We start from the raw sequence: 20888 nt of genomic DNA, 5'->3' as shown, positions 1-20888 counted from the left end.
AAAAATAAACCCCATCGTGTAAATAATTTGGGGGAGACTTATTTTTAAAGAATTCATCAAAGGAGAATTTAGTCTTTTTAGTATGTAAACAACACTGGAAGACTTCCCAGAAAAAGAAAGAAATATCCATGAGAAGGTCACACTGGGAGTGTGGAATCCGGGCTACCATGTTCCGTTGTGTGGGCTGTTCACTGCACAAGGGTGGGCTGAGGGAGTGAATGAGGCAGAGGTGGAGGGCTGAAATCCAGCTTGCACTCTGCCCACTAAATTGGGAATACTGGCTCTGCTCTTCAGCTACTTGGAGGGGTTAGTTTTTTCTAATTTGCTCAAAGGCACTGTTTGAGCTTGTGGTGGCTTTAACTTTATACTTTTGTGGTTGATTGTTTTCCCTTTTATCTTCTTTCACTGTCACTAAATGAGCAGAATAAGAGAGGAAAAACAGAATGGAGTTCAGAAGGAAGATATACCTGAAAGTGATGAGGGAAATGGGGGTACGGCAGAGGCAGCAAAAAAGAGCAACATTTATTAAATGCTGGTCATTTGTCAGGCACTGCCCTAAGTGTTTTAGATGTGCTAACTCATTTGATCTCGTTATATTCCTATACGACCAGGAGAACCACTGGAGGTGAAGGAAGCAGGTGGTCACATGAGGTTAACCCACACAAGGGTCCCACAGGACAAAAAATCACCTGGAATACTCCTTAGTCCATAGCAAATGTTTGGAATCTGGAATCCCTCTTTTGAGAGTGGGGGGAAAACGGCTCTTAGAGCCAAAAGGGAAATATTTTTTTGCTAAGGAGATAGTCTCAAGTTCTCTGGCTGGACAACCACAAAAGCTACAATAATGGACTTTTCTTTTTGGTCAAGAGCCAACGAACAGTGTGAGAGACAGAAACACAAATGCCCTGGCAGGTTACAAATCTCAGCAGTAGACTTTCATCATTCAGCTCCCCTCCAACCCCAAACTTTCTGTAGCGTTCATTTCAGACCAGGTTCTGCACCCACAGGTCCTTCCCTCTTCTCCTAAAAACCTGAGGTTTCCATCAAGTGTTTACTGTTAAACAGTGACCTGAAAGCAGCTATAGCGTCCACGGTTCCCAAACCTCTGAGTTTGAAAATAAATCTTGCTACCAGGTGGTCAGTGATCTTGCCAACTCTGGATTTGGGGGTACAGAGGTCACAGAGAGAGACAAATTAAGCAGAGATAAATACACATGCATATTTGACATGAAACTAACCGCACATGTGTGCCATGACGAACGTCCATAACTAGCAAGCCTTTAAGGAGTGTGTTTCCGCAGGCAGCAGCTAGGGACAGCAACATCGCCCCTGAACATCTGTTTCCCCCATTTTGCCAAAGAGCACTCTTTCTTTTTTTTTAATCCTTTTTTATAATCTGACCTGTTCCATTCTCTGGCAGAGGGCCCTATGAAGGCAAGCACTGCTTTTTCTGTCCATATTCCAACTTAAGATGGGAAAAGGAAGGAGGGAACAAGAGAAGGAAGGGGGAAGAGACAGACATAGGGAAACGGGTAGAGATGAGGCTGGGGAGAGAGAGAGAGAGAGAGAGAGAGTGAGAAGGGAGAAAGGAGGAAGGGGGCAGGAGGAACACAGAGAGAAAGAGAGCACACAAGTGACACCAAATCATTTTAATGCGCCTGAGCCCTGAGCAAACCTGATTTGAGAAAAACACAAACAAAAAGAACATACTCCAAAATGATCACCCAGTAGGAACGTGACCCAGAAATCATAACCACAGGATTCCCGAACAGACCAAGCTGGTTATTTACAATCTCTAGACTCCAGGAGCACTTAACAATTGATGAAATATCATTGCTTATAAGTAGTCAGGTTGTGTTTAATATTCAGGAATAACTGAACACAGGCCTATATATTTCTAGTAAAACATCTTGCTGGCAAGAAAAATGCCTTTTCCATATTCTTGTGGTGTGTGTGTGTGTGTGTGTGTGTGTGTTCTATCCCCTTATTCTAGATCTCCTTCCTTGCCCTTTCTTCTGTTTAGCCAAGGTAGATAACCATTTATCCCCCAGAATTTATTGTCATTTTCCCTTTCCTGCTCCCTCTCTCTCCGAACTAGAACACCCTGAGGTAAAGCTTCATCTCCCCGGCAAAGCACAGTATCGTTTTGCAAATGAACATCAGGAACATGGTGATGAATTTTCTACTTGAGCCTGAGTCCACCTGTCTTTAGTTCCATTTTCAGATTCCTCTCCAAGCTCCTACTGTCCTGCTCCAAATCCTGCGGCTGCAAAGGTCTAATTTCCTTTCGAAATAGCGTGAGCACCATCGGGAAACCATAAGAGGTTTCCTGTCCCAGGGACAGTAGGCTGTAATACAGAGCAGGAAGAGCAGGAAGCGAATGAAGGAAGCTAGGAGGCGTTTTTCTGGTTGTTGCTTCAGATCCTATTATGGAAAATTCCTTTGGAGCATACTGATCGTTATTTGCTGGTCTAAAACAAACATATACATATATGTTTGTTTATATATATAGTCTATATATTATGTATATGTATACGTGTGTGTGTGTATATGGTATGTATATGGTTAAGAGCACCTACCATTCATGCATTTATTCACCAAATATGTATGCAACAGCCATATACTGTATTGCCAAGCCCTGTGCTAGTTACTTTTACATAATTTATTGTATTAAACCCGCAACCAAATTCCCCTGGGAGGAGGGCAACTTGTGTAGTCTCCTCCCCAGGAAACTGACATTGGCTCTGGAGCCAAAGATGATATTTTTCAGTCTAAGGTTTGCCTCTAACTAGCTGTGTGATTTGGGAAAGATAATTTAACCAGTGTGAGCCTCTGTTTCCTCCTCCATAATGTGAAAATAATTCCTTCTGCTCATGGAGTTGTTCTGAGGAGGAAATGAGCTGATATCCCCAACCAGATCAATCATGGAAGACACTGAGTTGCCCAGATTTACGGCACTACACTGCTGACGAATCTTCTGTGGCCGTTGTCTGGGAGCCAGGAGGCCTGACCACACCCTGCGGCAGGGTGAGGTTTCCTGTGAAGGGAATTGAATTTCCCGATGTCAGTCATCCTGAGAAAGCTAAAACAGGGTGAGCACCCCCTCCCTCTCAGCAGCTATGTTTGGGGTTTGGGTAGAAGGAAGGCCGGACTGGATAGGATTCCAAGGGTCAGAGATCTGGGCTGGATCCCAGGCTGGGGTGAATCGCCCTGGCTGTTTTGGAGGCCAGCCAGAGTGGGGCAGGTAGCCAATCTGATGCCAGCCCCTCGATGGGTCTGGGTTTGTACAGTAATGAGAAGGACCCAGGCCCACTCGGAGGCTAAAACGGCATAGAGAAGAGTGGTACCCTCATCCCCCCGGGCAACAGAGGGTAGGATGCTGGGAAACCAGCCAGGCTTGCAGCAAGTGAATGCCAAGCCTCCAGGTTCTGGTATGAGCAGGAGACAAGGGCAGCAGCAGCCATGGCCAGCGTCGTGTGGCCACTGGTTTCTGAGGACACAGAGCAGACATCATGGTGCCCACTGGCCTCAGTGAGGTGTATCTGAATTCTAGATCCCCTGGCAAAAGGCTAGAGCCACCAGAACGGACTCGGGCTGCAAATAAGCACTCCTGAGAATTCCTGGACATAAACTGGAGGGTAGGTTTAGAGAAAGACTTAATCTGTTTATAATATGGACAGTCAAATCCTCAGAAGTCTTTATATTTGAGGGTATCAATGTGGGTGAATGATTCAAACTCCAAGCTGGGAAGCTGGGTAGACAGTTTGTGTATGTAAAGCACCCATCACAGTAGGTGAATAATCAGCCCAACATCTTTCTTGGTTTTCACCCCCATATAACGGGAAGGAAGAAACTTTGGATGCAGGAGACATTTGACTTGGAACAGATTTGCTCCCAACTTTCGAGTCTTGCCGTATCCTCCTCACATAGGGTGGGGGAGGGGAGATGAGTGGCAGTGTTATTTGGTTCATATGCCAAAAATGAAATCTTTCAGAAGGTTCTAACCACGCTCGAAGGTATCAGAGCAATTGCCTAGGGACGTGAAAACAGTAAACATTTAAGGATGACTGCTACATTTGAGCGTCAGTCCTACAACGCATTTACTTCCCACCCCCATGGTCTGAGCACGTCCTATTAGCAACCCCATCGTGTCAGCCAGGGTGCGAGCAGGAAATGGATGGTGTGCCCAGATGGTGCCAGAAGAGAGTCTGATGAAGGCACCGCTGATTCCAGTGTGCCGAACAGGGTTAAGGGAAAACTGGTGAGGAAGCCCCCTAGAGGTAAAGTGGGGAACTGCTGCCACCCTGGGTCAGAAGAGAGGACTCCAGAATCCAGCAATGATGTGATGCTACAAGAGAGGGGGACTCTGGAGGAGCTGTGGCCTGGAACAGCACAGCCTGCCAGGAAGGGAATAAGTGCCCTGGCTCTTTTTCTTTCCACCCACCCGTATCCTGCCGAATCCAAGTGGATATATTCCAGATGATATATTCCAAAAGGTACGTTTTCCAGGGCACAGAGCAGAGTGGCAAAGATGATATTGGGTCTGGCAGAGCATCAGAAAAATAGATGACACACGATTTTAGAGATTAGGAAATGAAGCTATAGATTAAGTAATTTTCTCAAGGTCAGGAAGAAAGTAAAATTTAAACCCACACAGTACCACTCAAAGTACACGTTCTTAACCACTAACGCATGCTTCCTATAATTCATTTAAAAGATTACTAATTATCCAGCACCTCTTTCTGTCTGCCCCCTACCCAATCATTCTGCTGTTGATGGACTCCACCTTACGCCCACCCAAATTTCCCAGCCTCCTTAGAGCTAGGTATGGCCATGGGACTAAAGCTCAGGCCAAAGGAACGTAGGTGAAATGATGTGTGCAGCTTTCAGGCTGTGCCTTCCGTTTCCTTTCTGTCTTCCCGATGGGCCGGAATGTGGATGTGATGGTGGGGCCTGAAGCAGCCACCCTGAACTGCGTGGAAGCAATATTTCAGGATGTCGGAGCACAGAGAAGCCACTGTAACAGTACCTGCCTATGTTCTAAGTGAAAAAGAAACTTACTTGTTTCTTATTTAAGTCACTGTCCTTTTAGCTTTTGTTATAGCAGCCAAACCAGCATCCTAAATAACACAAAGACCCGGCACCTACGTGGCCAGGATATGGCTCAGCCATTGTGGCTGAAGCAATATGACTGGCAGAGGCTGCTGGTGATCCCAGTGTAAGTGTTCTCTCCTTCTTGGAATATTACTAGACTACACTGCCTAGCCTCCTTCCTTCTAGGTGAGGCTACGGGCCCAGTTCTCACCTTGGGAATATGAAAAGTGAGTATGTTACCTCCAGGTTGAGACAAGTCAACATGACTGTAACACAAACAAGAAACACTGCCTTTATCATGTTAAGCCATTGACATGTGTGTGTGTTTGTTACAGCAGTTAGCCCATCCTGACTAATTTTATACTGAACAAGCTGCTGTACTCTGACAGACAGAAATACTATATTATCCAGAGCTGTGAACTCATCTCCTATTTTAGGAAGGAAAGGGGAGAGGCTGGTAAACATTTAAGTTATCATTTTAAAGACGCTACACAAATGTCATCATTTATTCTAATAGAGCCCATACATCCTGCTTGAATGAGGAGAATAAGAATTGCACAAGGAAAACTCCTTCTCATGGTATATCAGCCCTCAGCAGCATGGCTCCCAAGAATGGTATTTTCTTTTTTGATACATAATTTTTTTTAATTTACTTATTTTGAGAGAGAGAGAGAGAGAGAGAGAGAGAGAGAATCCCAAGCAGGCCCTGTGCTTTCAGACCAGAGCCCAATGTGGGCCTCAATCCCATGAACTGTGAGATCATAACCTGAGCCAAAATCAAGAGTCGGTCACTTAACCGACTAAGCTACCCAGGTACCCTCCAAGAATGCCATCTTCAAGGGCACTCCTTTAGGGACTCAGAGGAAAGTTCGCAGGGTCTGAGCACAGACAGCAACAACTGAGCTCAATGAGGCACGCCAGAGGGTCAAGCAATCCCAAAGGGCAGCACATCAGGAAAAGTGAAGGGAACGTGGGATCTGTCTGCTTTGGGGTGGTAGAGGGGACTTCCCCCCACTCTTTATAATGTCCAAATTTCCTAAAATAAACAGGTGTTACCTTTATACTAAAAAATGTTTTTAAAACTTCAGTTTTTAAGAAAGGTAGAAAATAAACTGGATAAGCCTAACGAATGAACAAAGGAGAGAGATCTGGGCACAGGTCAAAGGATTCGGTCCCCAAGGCATGGTGATAACAAGCAGAGGATCCAATCTTAGAGATAGGTATCTGAAAAGACACAGCATCCCAGGGTCCGCCATCACTCATTCGTTCAACAAGCATTTACTGATGCCAGGTTCTGTGCTGGCTGCTAGATTTACAGAGAATGAGGTGGCCACCATCTGGGCCAGTAACTCACAACCTGGCTACACCCTGGAATCACTGGAAATGTGATTTTTAAAAAGCACACTGCCGCCTGGGGCCACATTCTAGAAATTCTGATGTCCTTGGTCAGGGTGAAGGCTTGGTTTCAGGACTTTCGTTTTTATTTTTTTAAGTTCTTAAAATTTATTTTGAGAGAGAGAGAGAGAGGGAGAGCATGGGCAGGGGAGGGGCAGAGAGAGGGAGAGAGAGAATACCAAGTGGGACCCCTATTCGGGGTTCAAACACACAAACTGTGAGATCATGACCCGAGCAGAAATCAAGAGTTGGACGCTTAACCGTCTGAGTCACCCAGGCACCCTGGTTTCAGGACTTTTAACAGCAACCCTGATTCTGACGTGCAGGGTTGAGAACCACTAGGACGACAGGACACTTGGGCTTAGTGTTGAACCAAGGGTAGGAGCCAGCCAGGAAGAAAAGGAGGAAAGGAGGGAGGGCATGTAGGCACGGGGAACAGGGCTGAATTTAGAGGACTGCCGCATGGCTCAAATACAACTACAAAGTTATAGTGGGTGGGGGTGATGCAGATCATGGAGGTCTTCCCATGCCTAACCAAACATCTATCCTTCAAGTAGTAGGGAGTCAGTAAAAGTTACTAGACAGGGGCAGACATGGTCACATCTGGGTTTAGAGAGCTATCACTTCTGCCTAGGGATGGGACTATAGAAAGGCTATGAAGAGGTGTGGGCTTTGCCTCCTTAGGAAATGGAACCACGGGGGCGCCTGGGTGGCTCAGTCGGTTAAGTGTCCAACTCTGGGTTTCGGCTCAGGTCATGATCTCAAGGTTCATGAGTTTGAGCCCCACATCAGGCTCACTGTACTGACAGTGCAGAGCCTGCTTGGGTTTCTCTCTCTCCCTCTCTCTCTCTGCCCCTACCCTGCTCATTCTCTCTCTCTCTCTCTCTCTCTCGAAATAAATAAACTTTTAAAAAATCCTAAAAAGAAAGAAAGAAAGAAAGAAAGAAAGAAAGAAAGAAAAAAGAAAATGGCACCACCAGAGAGAGAGGGCTTATTTCTGGATTCTCCATCACAGGCAGCCTTCAATACAGCATTCATCTAGAGATAAGACTCTTTTTTCTACTGTCTTTTCAAAACCTCCTTTTTTTGTAACTTAATTTCATTACACGATCTTGCTGCAACACTGAGGATAAAACTGCTAAGGGCCAGTGCAGTGCACTTGGAGACTCAGATGAAAATTTGGAGGTGAAACAGACTACCAATCGTGCCACAAGAAAGCAATGGGACTGTCACCAAAGATCTCAGATGGAAAACCATTCCATGTGCTACTGCAGGGACAAATCACTAAATAACTCAATTGACCTGATCAGCATCCCTGACCATCTGTTTTTGGAGACTGGGTAAGTTGCAGAGAAATTTCTAGAAATAGAAATGGTATCGGTTAATAGGTGGGACAATTGACAAGAGCCATTCCATCCTTCATGCACGGGAAATAAGTACCTTTCAAATGAATAATAGTAACAGCGAGCACTCCCTGAAGACCTGAGTATACAACTCAGGTACTAGGGCTTTCCATACACCATCTACGACGTCCATGCAAGGTCTCCAGTTGGGCCAACGAGATAACCAAGGCTCTGAGCGGTTCAGCCACCTTCTCAAAGTCACAAGTAAATGCAATGATAGAATTCAAACGAAGTTTTTATGACTTCCCTCTACCTCTTCTTCAAGTCTCTCATCTGCTGGCCAGGGGTTGAATCTGTGCTCATCTGTGTTCCAGAAAGAATGGCTTCTTGACAAGCTCATCAACTGCCGTAAGAGGCATTTTTCCCACTGTGTGTCTAAGAAAAGCACCAAAAACTATCATGACTCTTTCCAAGGGAGAAATGCCAGCTTCGTCTTTGATCTGAGCAGCAAGGAAGCAACGCAGTCCCATCCAGTGAGCTGCTCTGACAGGGAGAGAATAACCCTTTGGAAACACCATGCACGCAAACAGCATGGCCCATGAATATCAATAATAAACACCCATAGCTGTGTACCTCCTTTGGCTCGAGGCTCCTCGCAGCATCTCAGGATACTGGAGCTGGATGACACCTTAGGGGTCACCTGCCACAACCCCAGCTTTCCAAAGATGAGAAAACAGGCTAGTGAACATATTTATTAAGAACCCTGGTCTCAGGCTCTCAGACTTGTGTTTTCTATTCTCAGTCACCCTGCAATCTCAGAGCCCAGGAGAAAACCCCATGGCTCCTCTACCAGTCTCACCTCCTCATGAGAAATTGTGCTTTTCCCCCAGGGAAGCTGAAGAGAAATAAGGTTGCTTCCTTATCCTCTACCGCTAATTTGAAGGGCTCCCCCTACGTATCACTGCCTCAGCACTGAGGGCAGTCCAGTCTGTTGCTGCCGGAAGTAGATATGGAGACGAAAGAGGGTCAAACACCTGGGCCCTTTCTGGTGCCTAAATCATTCCGTGAATGCAAACAATTTAGTAGGTATACAGGCGGTTTCTCAGAGCAAGGAATGCTCAGCCCATATAGAATGCTTATGCTGATCTATAATTTAAGAGAACCAAATAGCTTCTGTCACACTGTGGAGTGCCAGGGCTGGTGTCATTAATACACAATTACACACGAGCAGAGCCCTTCACCACATATCCGCCCTCTTAATAAATCACTTCATGCAAACCTGTGGTGTAGATGTCATTTTCATTCCATAAGAGGATTCACTATAGTGAGCCTTTAAAAGCTAGTTTTGTTTATGCATTTAATCTGCGATTCCATTTACAGAGATAATGATGGCCTCGCAACTTGTCAGACACACACCTTCTGAATAAAACAAGGCACTCTCCCCTGTCTCGGAATGCCATCCTCCATGCAGACCTATTTTGGGTGCATGAGAGTCATCGCTGAGGTGGAGTTTTATTTCAGGTGGAGTGGGATTTGGTAAGGACCAAAAGAAAGAAAAGGGAACCCATCGCTGAGCCACCAAAGCGAGACTGGGTGGCAGGAATATTGAGAGGGATCCTGACAATGCAAATTTCCTTCTCTCCACACAAGGAAGTCTGTCTGTGACAGGAGGGTTGCAGTTCACTCACCACAAGTCTACACTTACAGGTTCAGGCACAGGAGGACAAAATGCCGCCGGTTCCCAGACACCTACAGGGAGGGACACAGCTCCCAGGTGGTGACTAGACCACCCTTGGGGGCGCTCAACTCAATTCAGTAATGGACTACTCTCACGAGGTCCTAATCGGGCAAGGTCCTTGGTTGGGCAGAGACAGCCACCAATGTGTCCTTCCAGGTAGGATGAGTCCGGCTGCTTCCAGAGGCCCCAGGTCGGTAAGTTTGCTGAGCCTCGCTCCTGGCCACCGCCCCCCCCTCCATGCCACATCTGACACTTCCCCTGTCACCCCCAAGCACCCCTGGGGGGTGCCTCCTGACCCCATCCCTCTTCCCCTCCAGCTGATTCAGTCCTGGCACCCCCAGACTCTCCGTTCTTGGGCGGAATTCTGAGAAGAGGCAAAGGGCTAGACTTACCTAACTCCTCCGGGCTGTAGGGCTCGGGAGAGGCTTCCACAAACTCACTGTCTGGAGTAAGAGAAAAAAAAAAAAAAAAAAACAGAATCGCAATCACTCAGGGCAAATCGATCAAGCATCTGCTACCGCGCAGGTCCCCTAGAAAAGCGCGGGTTTCTCTCTCGCAGAGATCGGAGTCCGTAAACCCGGGGGCCAGGCGGGGTTCGGGACACCGGATCCAAAGGGGGTAAGAAATTGCCAAAGAAACTTGCCGGGCCAGTTCGGACCGGGGACCGCGCGCCTCCCAGGCTCGGGCAGGTGCGCGCCAACTTTCCGCGGGTGCGACCCCGCGGATCCCCGGGCCGGGCGCGCCGGGCCGCGACCTCATCCTGTCGCCCTCAGCCCGCGAGGCGCATTGCTGCGTCCCCCCGGGCTCGCGTCGACGCCCCGGCGCCGAGAAGCCCCAAAGTTTCGCGGCGGGTACCGGAGGCCCGCGGGCGCGCGGCGGTGGCGGCGGCGAGCTCCCCGCGCCCACCAGGCCGGGCGCCCCGCGCGCATCCCCGCCGCCCGTTGCTAGGCGACCGTGGCCGTCACGCTCGGCAGCGGCGCGCGCGCTGCCTCCCAACTCCCTGTTGGAGGGTGTCCTCCCCCGCCCCCACCCCTTTGGCCTTTTATTAAAAACTGGAGCATAACCAGTTCTAAAACGATCCCTGCCTTCTTGTATTCCGTCTGCCCTACCCCGATGCTTGGGAAATCGTTTGTTCCGTGCTTCTCACGAGGAGATGCCGGATTTTCAGAGCTTGAATATGTCCTGCACCAGGGGAGAAGTAGCTTCGTGTGCCCCCAACCCCTCCTTCCTTTTGAACAGGAATTCTAACTGCAGTTCAAACAATTTTTCCTCCCGTTAAGAGACCACCTGGTTCGAACGGTGAAGGTTAGTAGGTCTCCATTTCACAGGTAGTGAGACTGAGCCTCCGAAGTTAAGTAACTTAGGGATGACTGCACAGCACTGTGAGGTGTGTGTGTGTGTGTGTGTGTGTGTGTGTGTGAGACCGTCTAAGGAGAGCAGAGCAGAGCAGAGCTGCTTCTACATAAAAAGTTGAGTGGTTTCAAATACAGAATGTAGATTCAGAAGTTATGGTCTCAGAGTCCATGTTGTAGGTCCTAAAGCAATTCATGTTAGATTGCAGGAACTTCCCTCTCCGTGTCACTGGCCTGAATAACTTGGGCAGATGCATTTTGTATTTCCCCCCAGGACTCCCTGACTGCTCTGCCTGGGAGGGCCCTGGGCTTTGGGGATGTGCTCCAGAGAGCCAGCCCGCACGGATGCCAGAAGGAGTTAAGAGGAAAGAAGGAGAAAACTGAGAAAATGGTTGGTTGTCCCTTCTCCTGTCCCCGGCCTTGGAGACTGACAGTGGGAGTCCGCAGTCTGGGCAACCTCCTGGGAGCCGTCTACAGTCTCAGAGCAACCAGATCACCAGCTGCAGCAGCTGGAGGGCCCCTGGATCTGTGCCAGGGTGCTCTAATTCTATAAACACTCAGCCATCCCTGGGTTTTCCACTGTCAGCTTTTGGTTTACAAATTACCTGGGAGGACGGAAAGAAGCCACTGTGGCCAGCATTGCTTACGCAGGAATGCTGGAGCAGCAGGGTGGGGCTTCATCCATAAGCGGCCTGGCCTGTCTCTCTGTCCTCCTCTTTTCCCCCCACTCCTGACAACGGGAGCTCCCAAGTGCATGAAGGGAACATGCTTGGGTGAATGTTTGCATGTGTCACTCCAACCCCTCCCACTTCCTAGAATCCCCCCATCTGCCCTCAGGAATTCATGGCTCACCACCGCCACGCCTACTTATTGCAGCCGTCTATAGACCCTTGGGTTATTCCAACTCATTCCTTGAAGATGTGGGTACTTGGATCACTGTCACTTGCCCCAATACCATTCCTGTTATAATTCTGATTTCTGAATCTACACAGTGGATTCTTCTTGTCCTCTGGTCTCTCAGCTCTTCAGCGTCCTCTCCTTTCCTTGACCTCGTCCAACTCTCCAGGCTCCCTGCTCTCACAATGACATCATCCATAATTTCGATGTCAAACATTCTACCCTCCACCCACCACCTCCTACTTTTCCAGTCTACTCTGTTATCTTAATCCAATGGCTCTCTGACCTTCGCAGCACCTATGATTTGCTTATCTCATGACATCTCTTCCCCCTTTATCCACCTTAGTTTCCAGGTACATTATTATCTTTTCTTTCCTTCATACACCTTCAGATTCAACTCCCCCCACCCCCTCCTCTCCATACTACTTACCTGGAAAAACCACAACCCTGATAAATACAAATTCTCCACTTTCTTTCTATCAGCACCTGGCTAAACATGGTTGGAAGAAGCACAGCATCATGCTTCCTGGCCTTATTTTCAGTTCGTGATCGCCGATCTCAAGTGGACCTTAGGATAGCCCACCAATCACTCTCCGTTCGCCTACGTTTCTTCCCCTTCTCCTCTCCCATTACTATGGGTGCACCATCCCTGCTCCATCTAAGGCCACTTCTTCCATTGTGGATCAGATCCCGTCCCTTCTCATGTGGCTTTTCTCCCTTTCTACCTAAACTATTGTTTTCCTCTGTCCTAGATGATTCCCATTGGATTACGGACATCCTACTATATTCACTCTTCCCTGACACCACCTCTCTCCCCAACTACCACTCCCGCCAGTTCTCAGCTGCCCTTTACAACGAAATTCATCAAAAGAATTGTCTACACTCATTGTGTCCACTTCTTCCTTTTGTTTTTAAAGGCAAACAAACTTCTGTTCATCACTCTTCCAAAGCAGCTCTTGCCGCGGTCAAGACTGGCTTTGCTATTGCCAATTCCAATGGTTCTAATAGCAACTGTTGATCCACCGATCCCATGTGTGGATGGACTCGTGTAGACTGTCTGCAGGATTAGTCTCCTCCCTCTCGTCATCTTATTGAGAAGCAATTAGTCTTTGTGTTGTAAGGGAGGCCATCTATGAGTGCTTTGGGGTCATCCAGACCTTGGTTCTAATATCTATTCTGCTACTAATTAGTAGTTTCATTTCTGCAAGCTTCAGTTCCTTTAAAAATGGAGAAAATAATCATACTTAACTCATAAGGTTGTGTTCAGAGTGCAGTAAACTAATGCACGTAGACCCCCCAGAAGAGAGACTGTCACATTGTGAAAATCAGGTAAAATTAGTTATTACGGGATGGCCAGTTCCTTTACAGCTGAGAAAAAAATGGGCTCTTTTCTTTCTTTTAACAACTTTGAGTTACTGAAAGGAGTCACCAGCCACAGAATATGCTTCAAATTAAGGGCGATATCACATTGCCCTGACTTTTAGTTGTGTTCTAAAAGAATTGGCTTGGAGATTGGTTACATGGAGTTGGGAGAAGGTTTTCCCCATGGGAAGAGCAATACACATGTTCTACTTGACGACTGGCTTCTGGAGCCTGCCAGATTGTTCTAACTCACAATGGTATCCCTTCAATTGGTACCTATAAATGGATGCCTTGTAAGCCAAAAAATTTCCTTATAGCACTTCAGTTATTTGAATTTCTTAATCACCCGAAGGTTAATGAGAAAATATTTTTCTTATTTCATCATTTGCTGTTGAAGAAAATTAAATATATGATTCCAATTTCCTATCTTAGGAAGCAGAGCAGAACAAACAATAATATTTCCTGTTCACCAAACAAACATTTATGGGGAATTTACCATACTTCCAGGACTGTGCTAAGCACTGCAGATACAAAGGTGGTCAGGACAGACTCCTGCCCTCCGGTCACTTACTGTCTAATAAGGGATTCCGTGACAGAGGATCTTACTGAACCTCAGGCAGTGTCCAACGTGCCTACCTATGCTTGACCTTTACAGGCCTCTTATAAAGAAATGGTTCTGCTGGAGGGTCACTGATCTATAAAGGACAGTGCACAAGCTTATCAGTTGGAAGCTGAGCTCTGTCCATTTTTAGAAGGCACTCTCAGGATGATATTAAACCTCTCAGCACCTGGGTTTCCTGACAGTAGCAAAGTAGGTAAAGTATGAGACAGACCGCACAGTGTGCCTGGCACAGTGGATGCTTAGTAAGTGTTACTTCTCTCCGACATGGAGGGCCTGACCATGCCAGAGTCCGCTAGGAGGAGAGTGATCCTTCTGTGCCGTGGCACCTGCAGACAGGAAGAAGGAGCTCTTCCTTCTGTTTCTGTGGCAGCATTTATTAGAGGGCGGGACGTGTGGAGAGAAAGTGGCAGGGAGGAGATATTTCTGGGGCTCAGGGTGAACTATTTCTAGAACTCAGGTTTTCCATAGAAACAGATGACACAGCGGGCTAATAATGCCCACTATTACTACGGCTTGCTACATCACGAGTTGAATGGGGTTTGGGAGCTAGTCTGGGAATCCGACCTCTTTCTTAAATATCTATATCTAAATCTCTATCTCTGTCTCTACCTCTATTCATATATATAAATTACATGTTACTATATAAACAAATAATACATGTTCAAGGTAAAGGAAAAATCATTTAGTACAGAGGAGTATAAACTATAAAATGAGTTCCTCTTTCCCATCCTATCCCAGTCTCCATCCCTAGACTGAAACACCATCCACAGCTTCTTGGGCGTCCTGGGAGAGATTATTTTAGGCATATTCAAATGGATATATGAACTGTTTCAAAAAGTTACATATCATACTCCAGATTCCAAACTAAAGGCGATAAGTTTCTAAGTGAACTTTTGGTCCAGCTCCAATCATAAGCTGGGGGCAAGGAAGCGTGCAGAAACCATGGATAAAAGGTCTTATCTACTAGTGGAAAAGAGTAAAACTTTGAACAACATGTAGACTTTGGAAGGACGATACTTTGGCTATCCGGGAAACTCCATGAGACTCCTCACTCCTTGGTGAATGAAGTGTGGCCAAATGGCACCACTGGCCATAACTCTAGGATCAGAGGAATTCTTAGCCCCATCTCTCGAGCTAAGAGCACACTGCAGAAGCTTGTGGGGTGGCTAGCACAGTGCTTTGAGCACAGTGGCCATCACGGATAGCCTGCTGAGGGTGCAGGGGATACAGCGGTGGCCAGGGCTATGCCTGCTGCAGTCTGGGAATGCCTTCATCCCCTGGCCTTAGGCTCTGCTGTCCAGATGGCAGGCCGGCCTGGACTGCAGCCTCCATTTGGGGCAAAGGCCACAGGGTGGGACCCTGTTGCTGTCTCCAGCCTGCCTTTCATGGGCTGCTCTGACTCTGGGGTCCCCAGGGTCTACACAGCTGCTCGGTCAGTGGAGAAGAGGAGGAGATGAGAGTCTTATACAGACGCAGCTTCTTCCTCTAAGAAATGCACGAGGGGCTGAATGCCACGTGGGGAGACTTATTTGCAGCTGAAGTATGTTATCAATTACCTTTGCAAGGAAGAGCTGCACCAATTCGACAAAACCAAGTTTGAGCAATAGCCAGAGGCCACTAGGATCTGTCCACAGCCTTCCCAACCCCGGGCCTTGGAAGGACACCGATTTCAAGCATGAAAGACAGAAAGAAGTGGGCTGAGCCCTCCCTCTGCCTTCCTCTCCTCCCGGCCTTGCCCTTTGCTCATCTTCTCTGCAGGTAGCCTTCTGTCTCCCGGAGGCTCTCTGCTAGTTAACAGCAGAGCAGCAATGCCCGCCCCCCTTCCCCACCCCCCTTCTCCCTGGGGAGCATGGGCAGGACTGATTTAGGGGGAGAGAGTGGGGCCCGTGGCTACCTGAGCACAGCACGATTCTCTTCTGTTATACAGTCTCTTATCTGTGTCCTCTTAGGACAGGCCAACCAAGGACAAATGTATGCCCACCCGTAAGGTTTCACCAGAAAGAAACTGGTACTTAATTGGTCACAGCATTAGCTCCAGGGCCGAACTGGCGCAAAGGCCATCTCCCCTCCTCCTAGGGTTTAATATTTGTACATATATTTAGTATATATGTATATAAACATACATAGTTGCCTTATTTCCCTTAAACAAAAATCAAAACTTCGGACAACTGTTCTAAAAAAGGCGTTTTATAACTTCCAAAAGAAAGAAATGGGCTCTACCAGAAAAGTAACTATCTCACACCTGGAAAAAAGTCATCATCCTCAGCAGAAACAATACAAACCAAGAGATGAGATGCTGCCAAGTCTGCCAGGAAGCCAAGGATTCATTTTCTAAAAATGCTAAATATGTTCTCTGAAAAATCCAAATACCAATGCGGTAGGTGCTACTGACAAAAGCAAGGTGTTTCACAAAATGCATAAGCCAATTGTATTCGTCCAGCCCGCTAGGGTTCCTATTACTAACTATGGAACAGAGATGAAGATTTAAAAGACTCCTCACTCAACATCATATCAAAGGAGATAAACTCCGGCTGAGCCAAGAAGCTACTGGAAGGTGTATGTGGACATGAATCAGAATAAAAAACCATTCCAAAAATACACACAGAAGAAGGTCCCTGCAGAGGAAAATCACACACTTCCAACTCACACCCAGTTGGATCTACCGGGTGAAATCAGACAAAATACCCTGTGTGGAGATTAAGGGCAAAAACATTTGCTGCAATTGAAGTCTGTGACCAAACCGCGACAAAAGAAATCCGTAGGATGCATGTGAGTCTCCGCTGAGATGCGGAGACCTGCCCTGATCTTGAATTTTCCACCCAAGCATCCTGGACTGTGGCCTGAGAGGAACTCTCTTCTCTCAGAGACTGCAGAGAATCCTCTCAGGCTGCCTGAGGCCTCCTGCCTTTCACACTGGAATGGTATTTCCAAGACGATATGGCCCTGGCAGTCAACACAGCATAGGTACTGGAAGGAACAGTAGAGGCCAAGGTGCGAGCCCTAGTCTTGCCACTAGTCTTTGGGAAGTGTCCAAACCTGCCCAGACCGTGAGCTCTTCGGTAACACGAAAAGACATTTATGGAACTTGTTAAAACAAATGCCAGGAGAGAGGGCGCCTGGGTGGCTCAGGGGTAGGGTGTCCAACTTCCACTCAGATCACGATTTCACAGTTCGTGAGTTTGAGGCCCGGGTCAGACTCTGTGCTGATGGCTGCTTCAGATTCTGTCTCCCTCTCACTGCCCCTCCCCCGCCTCAGAAAAATAAACAAACATTATTATTATTATTATTTTATTTTTTTTTTTAATAGGGGCACCTGGGTGGCTCAGTCAGTTGAGAAACTGACTTTGGCTCAGGTCATGACCTCGCAGTTGGTGAGTTCAGCCTCACATCGGGCTTGCTGCAGTCAGCCTGTCAGCTCAGAGCCTGCTTCAGATCCTCTGTCCCCCACCTCTCTGCCCCTCTCCGGCTTGCACTCTCCCAAAAATAAATAAACATTAAAAAAAAAAAAAACCCTTTTTTTAAGTGCCAGCAGAGGACTGTGTATAACAGATTCCATCGTGTTAGTCTTTTTACCGCACCATATGCAAGAGAAACGTGCAGAAAAGAAACAAGCCTCACAGAAAGGTGGAGATGCCACACAGCGTTGTCCTTTGAAACCGAACAAAGAAGTAAAATGGACACCGCATAGCCCAGCGGCATAAAGACCCGAGTTCGAACGTGAGCTCTGCTGGCATTTAGCCGTACGACCTTGGCTTCGCCATCTTGCCGCTCCAAGGCTCCGTTTCCTCGTGTGCAAAATGCGGATGATGCAAATAACTCCTTGTTGGGATTTCAGTGAGGATCGATAGGAAATAGAATAACGCCCGCAGCAGTGTTTAGCGCACACAGCGCTCCCAGAAAATGTTCCTCCTTTCCTTCCTGCCTGATGTGAAAACTCTCCCTGACCTTGAGAGAAACCGGAAGGGAGATCTGCTCCTTCCTGTTTTTATAACCATAATGGAGACAGCACCGTGGCATTTCTATCACACACCTGGCCTGTGCTGCCAGGTTAGGGTTCCCAAACTTCCTGGCTCTCCCCTGAGGAGACACATAAGCAGGTGGATTCCACTGGGAAGAAGGGACAATAGGGTTCCCGAAGGGCTGAGTGAACGCATTTATAACAGGATTTGGAGGTTCGCCGAGGAGGGCTGCGGAGGCCGCCCCTCCTGCGCCAAATCCCCACACGTGTGGTGTGCTAGCTGGCAAATGCAAGGAGCAGCCACATCAGCCTGTGATGCAGCAATCGGAAACAGAGCTCTGGCCAAATGCTGGCCCCCTTCTGTCTGATGCGTCAGGCACTGCAGACAGCTTCGTTTGGAAAATGGGTTCCAGCCCTTTAAAAAAAAGTTGGAAAAACCACCCGCCCAGGTCCTCGAGGGCGTTTTTAGCAGTGGAGGAAGCAAGAGTGGCAGAGGGACTTTCCTCCAGAAACTTCATTTCACCCCCAGACATCCTGGGTTCTCCTTGCCAGCTTCCTGAAGGCTGTTCCTACTCTAATGGCCGCCCGCGACGCCCTGACGATAACACAGAGGCAGATGTTGCGTGGATCTGGCCCTGCCCCAAGGCCGATGACTCACCAGGATGACGGAGCCTCCCTGGCAGATAACACGGTTCTCAGAGGATTCCATGAAGCCAAGAACAAAACCCGAAGGCCTGGACACTCCAGGACTTTCCCTGGTACTTCACTAGAAATGGAAACTCTGTTAGCCCACAATGGGCATCCCACAATGGGTGGGAGAGGTGGGACAGGGGTCAGGGCATGGAGGAAAGATGCTCAGAAGCAGGTGTGTCAAGGCCTAGGCAATGCATTAGCTGAAGTGGCCGTGGGAGGGTCTTGGATGATAATCTACACGTTGCAACAGCACTGTTGGTTTTCTGGCCCTGCTCCGAGCTACGGCTCTTTTCTTCCATGACAATGAAATGACTGGCAATAAACGTCTGAAACTGGCCCACCAGAGACCTAAACTGAGAAGGGGGTGTTGGAGGGTAAAGCGAGGAGCGATAGCCATAGAGTGGCTTGGGGTCAGGCAGATCGAAGTTCAAATACCCACTCTGCCACTTCCCAGCTGAAGGATCTTGCACAAGCCTCTTGTCAGCCTCTTTGGGCTCAGTTTCTCCATTCATAAAATGAGAAGAAGGTTGTGAGAATGAATTGAGATCATCTATATGTATATATAAAAATGGCTCGGCATCATGTCTGGGGCAACGTATATACCCAACGAATGACTGCTCTTTATGTATTTTGGTGATGATGCCAATTGTGACTTGGCTTTGGCCCAGTGGGGCTTCCACTTTATTTCTGAGTGCAAGTTCCCATTCTGGCCACCTCTCTAGTCCTCTTAAGACCTGAGCCCTTTCCCTGAACCACAGCCGAGGCCTCTGAGAGCCACCCTAACACTAGCTGCCCATAAGGATTTCTATATTTCAGCTCCCTTGATTCTTTGTCACTGTGTTTCACCCACATACCACACCACTGCCATCCTTTGCCTTGGACACCTCCATCATCACCTACTGAGGGTCCGAACTGGGACCACATATCCGGTATCTGTTGCCCACTAGAGTTAAACTCCTCCATCAGCCCCGAAGCTTATCAGTTACCTGAGACCAACGCCTCCCCATTAGGCAGTTCGAAGACACCTGTCTGGTCCCCCTTCCTACTAGCCAGCCGTGCCCTGAAAATGGGAGATCCACGGCAGGGTCAACTCATAGCGGGATGTGGTCATTTGTGGAGTTGGTGGCAACAAGCAGTTTTTAGCCACCGGTTTGTCACAATGGTCCTGAAAGCTTCTAAAATTCTGTGACAGGTGATTCTATTGCCTAGGTTACAAAAGCACCGGCAGACAAAGCACATCTACTTCCTTTCTCTCCTCTGACTTCAGACTTTGGTGAAAAAGCCTGGAGCGGTGAATGGAATGCTATGGGTGTGCTCACAGTACCACGAAGTGGTGCTGTGGTGCCAGGAGAGGTGTGCACAGACCAGCTGGGTCACCACAGTCAAAGGTGGCTCTCAGCAAAGGAGAGATGCCCACAGGATGCGGTCCTACCCATTTATTCATTCGCTGAGCCACGCAGCCAGCCTGCCATTGTATGTATATGCATCAAGTATTCGCTAGGCTGCTTGTGAAAGGGATGCAAAGGCCAATGAAGCAAGGCCTCAGGAAGCCCAGAGGCTGCCCAAGCTATGCACCGTCACAACACAACACAGTAAGGCAGGCGCCGTGACACGGGAACCTGTAAGTTCCGCGGCCGCGCTGAGGTCAGGCCTCTCGGTCAGACCAGGGTGGAGTGGGTGGGTGGCAGCAGGGAGAGACCTGGAATAGATGACTTCGGTTGAGGCTTCACTGATGGGTGGGAACCTGCCGGGTAGAAGGCAAATAGTAGTAACAGCCCGCACAGAGGCTCACGGTGTGCGAGAGCATGACATGTCCAAGGATCCAGAGGCCGGTTAGTGCATCAACAGAAGAGGTTTGCTTTTAGTAATGAACAGCAGGAGATGAGTCTAGAGAGGCAGGCAGAGGTCTGATCAGGGAAGGCTGTGTGTTGAGCGAGGGAGGTTCAACTGTATTCCATGGGCTGTGAGGAGACACCGGCATAAGAACCTCTAACAAGTGGGTTAGGTGGAGGCGTGACAGGGCACAGGAGGGAACAGCCGTTGGCTTCTGGCTGAACTCATCCAAGTTTTCTCAAAGTTTGGACCTTCCCTTTGGGCAGTCTCCCATTGCGTGCGGTAGGCCCTGTCGGAAGATGTACCCTGGGGCAGAGCTCTGTAAGTTACCCATTTTAGAGACGGGGTGCAGCAGAGTGTGGTCTGGTGATCTTCCTGACCATCTTTCTCCCTTGTGTTCCCAGTGCTTGGCACATAGTAGATACTCAATACTGGTTGAACGAATGTATAAATGACAATGGGAGGCATAACCTTACTAAAAACCTCATGTGAGTGCATTAGGGGCCTTTATCTCCTTATCCATTGAATGGTTCCTACCGCCAAAGTAGATCTCCATTAGATATGGAGGATGGGATGGGGGGGGGGTGGTTCTTAGACCTGA

General features: G+C 48.1%; 1 protein-coding gene across 5 annotated transcripts in view; it reads right to left on the bottom strand.

Annotated features, from left to right (window-relative positions):
* The window catches only part of AMOTL1 (angiomotin like 1), a 123841-nt gene extending 104301 nt beyond the window's left edge, over window positions 1–19540 (bottom strand). Inside the window, exons 1-2 of one of the 5 annotated variants that reach the window (XM_049653935.1) lie at window positions 19441–19540; window positions 9963–10013 (exon numbers count right to left, since the gene is read on the bottom strand). Coding sequence is in view for 1 of the 5 variants with exons in the window: in XM_049653950.1 (XP_049509907.1) it covers window positions 9963–10005; window positions 10210–10329 (163 nt within the window). In the remaining 4 variants the exon portion in view is untranslated. Of the gene's footprint in view, window positions 1–9962; window positions 10014–10209; window positions 10433–19440 lie in introns of those variants that run through there. The other 4 variants (XM_049653950.1, XM_049653926.1, XM_049653942.1 and 1 more) reach the window with 4 other exon arrangements.
* Window positions 19541–20888: the final 1348 nt, after the last annotated feature.

This window comes from Panthera uncia, chromosome D1, assembly GCF_023721935.1.
Source record: "Panthera uncia isolate 11264 chromosome D1, Puncia_PCG_1.0, whole genome shotgun sequence".
Lineage (NCBI taxonomy): Eukaryota > Metazoa > Chordata > Mammalia > Carnivora > Felidae > Panthera > Panthera uncia.
Note: the sequence above shows the minus strand (reverse complement) of the source record. Positions and strands in the feature narration are given on the sequence as shown.